The 10,358-nt window shown below is 33.8% G+C and overlaps 1 protein-coding gene across 1 annotated transcript; it reads left to right on the top strand.

The window, feature by feature from the left end:
- Positions 1–4,383: 4,383 nt before the first annotated feature.
- LOC116132806 (serine/threonine-protein kinase PBL27) lies at positions 4,384–10,358 on the top strand (the record flags this gene model as incomplete). Its single annotated transcript, XM_031418474.1, has 5 exons — positions 4,384–4,437; positions 5,294–5,536; positions 5,758–5,947; positions 8,606–8,997; positions 9,147–10,358. Coding segments are annotated over 5 exons (1,509 nt in total), but the record flags the coding sequence as incomplete, so codon positions are not given.

Raw genomic sequence — 10,358 nt, 5'->3', positions numbered from 1 at the left:
TCGAAACGAAAAAGTTGTACTTGGTGAGAAAACTAATTCTCGTAATAGTAGCCAGCGGGTGTGACCCCAAGTCGTGAAAAAGTGAACCCTAGCTCAAGAGAAGAAGACCTTATTTGAACCTAACTATTCCTGCGCGTTTATTGTTTGAGTCTAATCAATTTGTACTTCCCCCCAAACAAAACTCATAACTCCCGCTATTTGATTTTGAAAAAAAAAAAAAAATATGAACACCGAAAGATCGTCCCATTAGAATTAACAGTATGACTGTGATGTGAACAGTTATCTGATCCCTCCCATTGGTATAATGATTTAAACTGGTCCATTAAGTTTTAGCTTCTATAATAATCATTTATGTTATGTCTTAACTCTTAAGTTGGTTGTATGGTAAGTAATTTAAAAGGTACAAAATTGAGAAGATAATCTCATCCTGAAATTTGCTTCTGATATACACATTGACAAGTACATAGTGTATATTGTCATTTCTATTGTATAGAAATAGTCTTTTAACTTCCTTTTAATGCCGATTGTATGTATTTTAACTAATTATTTATTATATTTAAATTAACGATTAAATATATCTTTTAGCGATGATCATCTTGATTAGTATCAAATAACTTAAATTTAAAACTTTTTTAATAATACCAGACAAAGATGGTTTGCTCCCATGAGATTGCCGTATAAAGTTTTATAACCCTGATCAGAAAAATAAAAAAGAAATCGATAAAAAAAAATATATATATATTATTTATTAATTAAATAATAGCAAGTGGGAGAATTGGTTAGTACAGTTTGTTGTTTTAAATTAAAGTTTGTAGAGTAACAGTGGGTAAGTAATATGACTTTGAAAGATGTTGGTTGGATCAAACATCGTGACGTCACGCCTTTTGAAGTTTTTCAATGATCATCATCTCATCCGACGGTTGGAATCCCATCGCGGAGAAAATAACAACAGAAACCATAGGGAATCACGCCCCTTCCCTCCTCCTTTAATAGTATTAAGCATGTGTTAAAGAATGTCCATCACAAGTGTGGAAGCACATCCCTTGGGTGGGACCCAGATCCGACCGTGATGATGATTATTACGATGGTAAATTAAGGAAACTCAGAGGGTTAAACAGTAAAAATTGAAATACTAAAGGCTATAAGTATTTATTCCATATCATAAAAACAATAATTTTAAGAATAATTATTGACAATTTAACTTTAACCCCTTTAAAATATGGTTTATTTTGTTAATTAAATTAATAATTTATTCATTTCCCTTTTTTTTTTTTTGGTTTCCTTTTTCTTTTCTTTACCTTCTCTGCTTGCACACCACACCACACAACAACACAGATTTTCTTCGATTTGTTGATCTGCTTTTTTGGTCTCGATCTTTGTCTTTAATGGACACTCAAGATCATAGAAAGATAAGAATATTTTTGGGAGAAAGTGTGGGCATGGAATCTGACAAAATGAAACAAAGAAAAAATATTACTGTAATATAATTGTGCAGTGCACGTTGAAGACAAACAATGGAAGTACTCCACTAGATCCCATGTAAATCTTAGCTAGCTTTTCTCATTATTATTAATTAATTAATTAATATTTGTACTGGTTTATCTTTCTTTTAGCTCAACATGAGCCACGTGAATATATATACTTTTCTATTCATCTGCAAGGTTTGAGACTGAGAGTACTGCATCTGCATGCATGTTCTTAATTTATTTAAACACTTTCTTCTTCTGGGTACATCAACTTATACAATTGATCCTTCAATTATTATCAGAAACTGACAAACCTGACAATATTACTCATATGTTGCTGCTGTTTATTCAACTTTCTTCCAAGATAAATCAGCTATTAACAGCCCAATATGGTGTTTAATTAAATTGAGTAAGGGTTTTATTATATTTGCAGCCATCTCTAAAGTAGCTGCTACTCAGAAAAATGTGGAATTTGTCTGCTGGCTTCACTTCAGGCTACCTAACAATGGAGGGTAGCTAATTACCAAGTCATATATATATATATATATATATATCCGTATTGGTAGCTAGCTAGGAATGATTCATCATCAAGAAGATAATTATGTGTCATTATTCTAACCGTCTTCAAAGTACCATAAATGTAAGCCAGTGCGATCCAATTAACTTCCAAAATGGTGTTTAAAAATAAAAGATGAGTAAACGAATTTTTTTTCCACTCAAATAATGGTTTAATGATACTTTCTCACTCACATATTTTTTAAATATCACTTTATTATCAAAATTTATATTCTATTTCCAATTTTAGCATCATTCCAATCAATTCTAATTGTTAAAATCCAATCTTCTACCACCAACAGACTCATCAACCTCTCCTCTTTAAAATCCCTAATAGTCTAAATCGAGTTTATTCTCAGTTCATAATCAGAATATAAATTTTGATTGTAAAATAACATTTTAAAAAATTACAGATGAAAAAGTGTCATTAAACTAGTATTTGAGTAGAAAATTTCCGATAACTCTTAAAAGATTGAGATTTGTACTACAAGAAACTTCTCATTAAGCCTCTGAAACAAACGGGATGAGCTGATAATTAAGTTCTAATTAATTTAAAAGATTATAAATTCGAAACGAAAAAGTTGTACTTGGTGAGAAAACTAATTCTCGTAATAGTAGCCAGCGGGTGTGACCCCAAGTCGTGAAAAAGTGAACCCTAGCTCAAGAGAAGAAGACCTTATTTGAACCTAACTATTCCTGCGCGTTTATTGTTTGAGTCTAATCAATTTGTACTTCCCCCCAAACAAAACTCATAACTCCCGCTATTTGATTTTGAAAAAAAAAATATGAACACCGAAAGATCGTCCCATTAGAATTAACAGTATGACTGTGATGTGAACAGTGATCTGATCCCTCCTATTGGTATAATGATTTAAACTGGTCCATTAAGTTTTAGCTTCTATAATAATCATTTATGTTATGTCTTAACTCTTAAGTTGGTTGTATGGTAAGTAATTTAAAAGATACAAAATTGAGAAGATAATCTCATCCTGAAATTTGCTTCTGATATACACATTGACAAGTACATATTGTCAATTCTATTGTATAGAAACAGAAATAAACTTGCTTTGCAAGTTGGTTTTTACTTATGCCTACAAACTTTCTTTTAATGTCGATTATACGTGTTTCAACTAATTTTTTAATATATTTAAAGTAACAATCGAATATATCTTCTAGTGATCATCTCGATTAGTATTAAAATAACTCAAATTTGATATTTTTTGAATAATACATCAAAAAATCTCTGTCTGACCATCCAATCACGTAAGGGTGGTTAACTCTCATGAGATTACGGTATAAAGTTTTAGAGTAATGTTATGCTTACTCACGATCTTATTAACCATCTTATTATCCTTTGTTAAAATTACATATGATACCTGTATTATGCGTATGATATCCGTACTATGCGTTATATTTATACATGATAGTAAGATGGTTAATAAAATCGTAAGTAAATATAGTATTATTGAAAGCTTTATAACCTTGATGAGAAAAATAAAAAAGAAATCGAAAAAAAAAAATATATATATATATATGATTAGTATTAATTAAATAATAGCAAGTGGGGGAATTGGTTAGTACAGTATGTTGTTTTAAATTAAGTTTGTAGAGTAACAGTGGGTAAGTATTTGACTTTGAAAGATGTTGGTTGGATCAACATAGTGACGTCACGCCTTTTGAAGTTTTTCAATGATCATCATCTCATCCGACGGTTGGATCCCATCGCGGAGAAAATAACAACAGCAACCATAGGGAATCACGCCCCGTCCCTCCTCCTTTAATAGTATTAAGCATGTGTTAAGAATGTCCTCACAAGTGTGGAAGCACATCCCTGGGTGGGACCCAGATCCGACCGTGATGATGATTATTACGATGGTAAATTAAGGAAACTCAGAGGGTTAAACAGTAAAAATTGAAATACTAAAGGCTATAAGTATTTATCCTATCATAAAACAATAATTTTAAGAATATATTGACATTAAACTTTAACCCCTTTAAAATATGGTTTATTTTGTTAATTAATTAATAATTTATTCATTTCCTTTTTTTTTTTTTTTGGTTCCTTTTCTTTTCTTTACCTTCTCTGCTTGCACACCACACCACACAACAACACAGATTTTCTTCGATTTGTTGATCTGCTTTTTTGGTCTCGATCTTGTCTTTAATGCACTCAAGATCATAGAAGATAAGAACTTTGGAAGAGAGTGATCTGATGGGCAATTCTTGAGATGTTTTTTAGTATTATTATTAATTTTTTTTTTATAAAGAGGGATGCTGAAAGTGAGTGATAGTTGAAAGAGGTTTTTGGTTGTATCAAAGTTTGAAACTTTGTTAAATTTTTAATTGATTTGTTTGGATTTGATTGGGTCGGTGTTTTCCTTGTTTTGGATCATCCAACAAGGAAGCTGATACTGGAGTAAAGGACTGAAAGAAGGATTCAACTAAAGATGGCTCAATTGCTCGTCTCATCATGTTAATGAGTTAGTTCAGTTTAATTTTGTTACTTTTTAGTTTGTTTTGGTAGTATACTGTTTATGGGTTTATTTGTTTTGGATTGGCACTCCGCATCTGAATTTTTTGTCTTTTTTTGGTTTTTTTGGTTTTGTTTTAAGTGTTTAGGGTTATATTTGCTACTAGTATTTGTTTTACTGTGATCTGATGCATACTTTTGTGGGCTGAATTTAGGGTGTTCAAGCTTTTAGTAGTTTGGAGTTTTAGACGACTTGGTATTGTGGATTTTATGGTTGATGATATTGTTTATTTTCAAGCTAATAGAGTGGTGCTGGGAATTTATTTTGGAGATCTGTTCTTAGTTTTTGGAGCTCGAATTGTCTAGTTTTCAAATGATTATCTTATCTGTTCATATCAATGTTTCAAGATTAGTGCAGAATGACTGCTAATAACTGTATATAAAGTGGAAATTTCGAACGTTAAAGAAGTTATATTGTAGACAAAAAAGGTACCAAACATTTCCACTGAGAACGTTTGACGCTTTTATAAAAAAAGATGTAAAATGCAGTATCTAGTGTTATGCTATACTTTTAAATTGTTATTTTCATTAGAAATTCTGTTATTCTTGTAAAATTTATACAGAGAAAGACAAGCTTAGTTTATTCTCATATTAGGTAATATGGGATTTTGTATTATGTTACATGATTTTTTTGGCTGTGTAAGAAATGTTCCTTGTTATGTGATTTATGTGTATGCATTTGTAACTTAAATTTAAGATAGTGCCATTTGGTTAACCACTCTTATAAATTTGATGCACTTAGCTAAAATTTGACTCTTTGTTCTTTCTCATTTCACTTCTTCACATAGACAAATCAAAATCTCGGAGTGGTTCTGATCCTAAGAAGGAACCAGTAGTTCCTAAGGAACCAACTGCAAATATTGCTGCACAAACATTTACATTTAGAGAGCTTGCTGCTGCCACTAAAAACTTTAGACCAGAATGTCTATTGGGTGAAGGCGGTTTTGGACGAGTTTACAAGGGCCGCTTGGAAAGCACAGGACAGGTAACCTTGGACTGGATGTCCTTAATATATAATGTTTGACATGACCTAGTTGCCTTGTTGTCATTTGCCATTGTTTTTCAGATAGACAATGTCCTTGATTAAGTTTTCACCCTTTAAGACATTTTACTAACTATTATGGGTTCTGTTGTCATAAGTGTCCATTAGTAAAGGCCATCTCTTCTTTGATGATTTTTAGTTGCATTGAATGACTATTTTCTCAGGTAGTCGCTGTCAAACAGCTTGACCGGAATGGCCTTCAAGGAAATAGAGAATTTTTGGTGGAAGTTTTGATGCTTAGCCTTTTACACCACCCAAACCTTGTCAATTTGATTGGTTATTGTGCCGATGGGGATCAACGTCTCCTTGTTTATGAATTCATGCCCTTGGGATCATTGGAAGATCATCTACACGGTTAGTTATACTCATTACAGTAAGAAACATCTTGTACCTAGTGCCTTTATGCTGCCATTTTATATCACAGGGAATTTAATTTTTTGGCATGGAAATAGGAACAATTAACTACATGGTTGGGATGGTTACTTAAGTCCTTTCATGATACATTTCCTAATTGGATGTATGGATTTAACAATCTTCACAGATGCTACAATAGTAATGTTATTCCTTTGTCACAACATGAGTTTATCAGTCGGATATTTAAAGTGTCTATAAGTACAGGTGGAAACATCATTTTTCTAGATGTCCTGCAGTACACTTTCATCTACCATTTGGAAATAGTGGATTTGTAGAGCCCTAATCGTATTAATTGAATTCTGAGCAACAAATTCACTTGAAATCTCTTTTTTGCTTTGGTTACCATAGAAGCTAGAAACCATTGAAATGAACAACCTTGATAATAGTATTAGAACCATGTTTTTGCAATTAGCATCTAATGTCTACCTTAATTCTAAATTGATTTAACTGAATTAGTTTAATTTCTTTGGACTCCTTTCAAGATTTTAGTGAAACATGAATGACAAAGATTTGACACTTTAGGTGAACCTAATGTATCTTTCTTTACGTTGTCTTACAGAGAGAAGATAGAGAGGAAAGAGAGAGTCGAGAATCTCTTTTTCTTCTCCTCCTCTTTACCCTTATGCGTTTCCTGTTTTATACCTTTCCTAATTTCCTTATGTATATGTTTATCTCTTTATCTTTCTCTCTCCTAACTCCCAAAACTTCTCCTTTTTCTTCGATTACTAATTATATTTTTTTTCATCCTTGTTCTTTTGTCTCCTTGTCAGAATCTTTTGTGTGATTTGCTCCTATTATTTTTTTAAAGAATGTTAATATTTGTTCAAAGTTTGTGTTGAGTGTTTGAAATAATAATGCAAATGAGAGCTGAATTCTGCCGGGCAGAGGTCAAAGATGCAGACCATTGATTTAATGTAAGGGGGAAAAAAAATCAAGGTCCAGTTTTCCCAACAAGAGAGGATTAATGCAATCAAACAAACCTTCTCATTACTCATTATTTTAGAATACCATCAGATGTGTGGTTCACTGTCAATGAGTCAAGCTTTAGGTTTATTCAAGGAAATCTAGTCATATCTGGATTACATTCTGAAGATCTATTTGATTTTACTTTTTCAAATTACTAAGTTTCTTTTTGTTTGAGATTTTGGTCTGCAATTGACCATATAAGAAATCTTTTGTTTTAGGGTAACTTTTTTCTTTTTCTCCTAGTCCTGAAATGAAGGGCTACAATATGGTAATGGTAAGGATAGAGAATTTATTAAAATTTGAGAATATTCAAATTCTCTTTGCTTTGGTGGCAACTCTCCCTTAATTCCCTACTCCATTAACTATTATGTTCAATGTTTCGAAAGCTTTGATTCAAAGATGATTAGAGCAAACTCGAGCTCTCTAAGTTTGGCTTGGAGTCAAGTCTTGCTCAAGGGTCATGACAAAACTTGTCATCTGTTCTTTATGTCTATCTCTTTCTCATTTGCTTGACTCTCTGAACTTATATTCTAATCCATTGAGATGCCTCTGACTTTTTCCTCCTTTTAGCAAATATGTATTAGGGAGAAAAAAAAAAAAAAAAATCTAAGTTGCACTTCTCAATGCCTGATGAATGACACAAATTTTCACCTTATAGATTAGAGAGGAGCTTTAGGTAGCAAACCTTAGGTACTTGCTGTAAGAATATCTTAGGAAAGAACTTATATTTGTCTCCAAAGATTTGAGCTAGCCTGCTAGTAATGTCTCATGAAGAAGCATATATTTTTGCTGAGAAACAAATTGAACTTTTAAACAATATAAGGAGATACACAAAACTGCCAAGCCAACTGTCCACAAAAACAAGGACAAAATGCCCATAATGCTAAATCTCATTGTGATTAATATGTTTACCTGGAGATGTCTACTTGATCAAATTGAGGGCTACTGGTTCTTTTATTCTTTCTCTATCCAAAAAAGGTTCTTTATCTTCACTGCAACTTCGTGAAAGAATGTCTAAGGTTGTAAGATGGATGTTATGAACATGCAAATGCACACAACTACTCATATGATTCATTAAAGGTTTCACTGTGTTGCAGATGGTCAGCTACTTATACATCTTGGTAAATCTGGAAATGTTGCATCTGAATCACAAGGATAATCTTCCAATAGCCCGTCTGTTCATCATCGTAGACTAAATATTTAAATGAATTTTGATGTGTTCTGAAACACTTTTGTTATTTTGAGAATGGAAATAAAAGATTCACATATAACCACTTGAGCAAGCATGTGTCTAGATATGGGATATTGATTTGGAATAACTCTATCACAATCTACTCCATAGAAAGCAATTCGAATGCAACTACTCATCTTCTAAATTGAATTATACTTATTTGCTAGTCTTTTCAAGTGAAATTGATTCTTCAATTGATATTTCTTTATAAATTCTAACTTCCTAAATTTTTTTAAATATGTTCTGGCATTATCTATTTGTACTTCATTTTGGCAGTACTTTCTTGAATGACTAACGTTCAACCTCTATCTTATCTGATTGCTAGTGCAGATCTGAAGTCTGGATTACACTTTTCTATTTTTGCAAACCATCTTGATTTCTTATTCATAATCTGTTTTCAGATCTACCACCAGACAAAGAACCATTGGACTGGAATACACGGATGAAGATTGCGGCTGGTGCAGCTAAGGGGTTAGAATACCTACATGATAAAGCAAACCCTCCTGTTATATATAGGGACTTAAAATCATCAAATATTCTCCTTGATGAGGGCTATCACCCTAAGTTATCTGATTTTGGGCTTGCAAAGTTGGGTCCTGTTGGTGACAAAACCCATGTATCCACTCGAGTGATGGGTACATATGGTTATTGTGCACCAGAATATGCTATGACCGGCCAACTCACTTTAAAGTCTGATGTGTACAGTTTTGGAGTTGTGTTTCTTGAGTTGATCACAGGGCGCAAGGCTATTGATAATACACGGGCTCATGGGGAGCATAATCTTGTTGCGTGGGTAAGTATTGTCTTCATTCTTATTTTGATTTTTGTGTAGGAGATATCTTTCAATATTGCGGTTTTATTTCTTAGATGTGTCACTAAATGAACCTGAAACGAGGTTTCTCTTTTTTCTTTCTTCTTTATTTGTGGGGTATGGACTTGTAGGCACGACCACTCTTCAAGGATCGCAGGAAGTTTCCCAAGATGGCTGACCCTTTATTGCAAGGTCGCTATCCAATGCGAGGACTTTACCAAGCTCTTGCAGTTGCAGCCATGTGTTTGCAGGAACAAGCTGCTACAAGACCTCTTATTGGTGATGTTGTGACTGCACTTACATATTTAGCCTCCCAAACCTATGACCCAAATGCAGCCGGCAATCTGAGTAACAGAGTTGGTCCATCTACTCCTAGAAGTAGGGATGACCGAAGGAATATGGGAGATGGGCTAGATAGCCCTGATGAGCATGGACTTGTTGGGAGGCATGGTTCACCTTCCACCCATAAAAATTCTCCTGATTACAGGAAGCGGGACCATGTTAGGGAATTGAGTAACGGTGTAGACTTGGGCAGAAATGAGACTGGTGGTGGATCTGGGAGAAAATGGGGTGTGGATGATTTAGAGCGACAGGAATCTCAGAGAGATAGCCCTGTAACTACTGGGAGAGTGAGGGAAACTCCAAGGAACCGTGATTTAGATAGAGAGCGGGCTGTGGCAGAGGCAAAAGTATGGGGTGAGAATTGGAGGGAGAAAAAGCGGGCAAACGCAATGGGGAGCTTTGATGGTACAAATGAGTAATCACAACAGAAACGCTGATTCTTGTCACTTGGTCTTCTAGGAAAGAAATGGTATATCGTTTCTCAGGGTCATGACAAAGAAAGAGAAGAAAACTTGCAGATACACCATCATTTTACCGTCTTGGTTTCCATTCCCACCCAGGGAATAAGAGAGTTCATGCATGTATCCAACTTTGACTGTTGTTGCTTGTCCTATGTCACTCTTGTAGTTTTGAATGTGAAACTGAATGCTTCAATTATGTGGTTGAAGGAAGGAGACGCAGTTAAAAGAGGGAATTGGGGAAAGGGTTACTGTGATTTTTTCGAGAATTACAGAGAACCCTGGTGCAAGATGATGTATGCAACATGTTAATCTATGTATTTAGAGCTTTTTTCTGAAGTTGATGTTACAGGAGATGTGGGAAAATGTCTAATTTTTGCCCCATATATTATTGTCTGTAAGTGGGGAAACTTAGTGGGTTTGGTGTGGATGTCTCAATTGGTGTTTCATCTTGTCCTCTCATACAGTCTTTGTGTATGGATTTCTGAGTCAGTCATATGCTTTCGGCTTATACAAAAAAGGTTTCATGTTCTTGTATCTCCA

The sequence above is a fragment of the Pistacia vera genome, unplaced genomic scaffold (assembly GCF_008641045.1).
Source record: "Pistacia vera cultivar Batoury unplaced genomic scaffold, PisVer_v2 Contig260, whole genome shotgun sequence".
Classification (NCBI taxonomy): Eukaryota; Viridiplantae; Streptophyta; class Magnoliopsida; order Sapindales; family Anacardiaceae; genus Pistacia; species Pistacia vera.
This window is presented reverse-complemented; position numbering and strand designations above follow the sequence as displayed.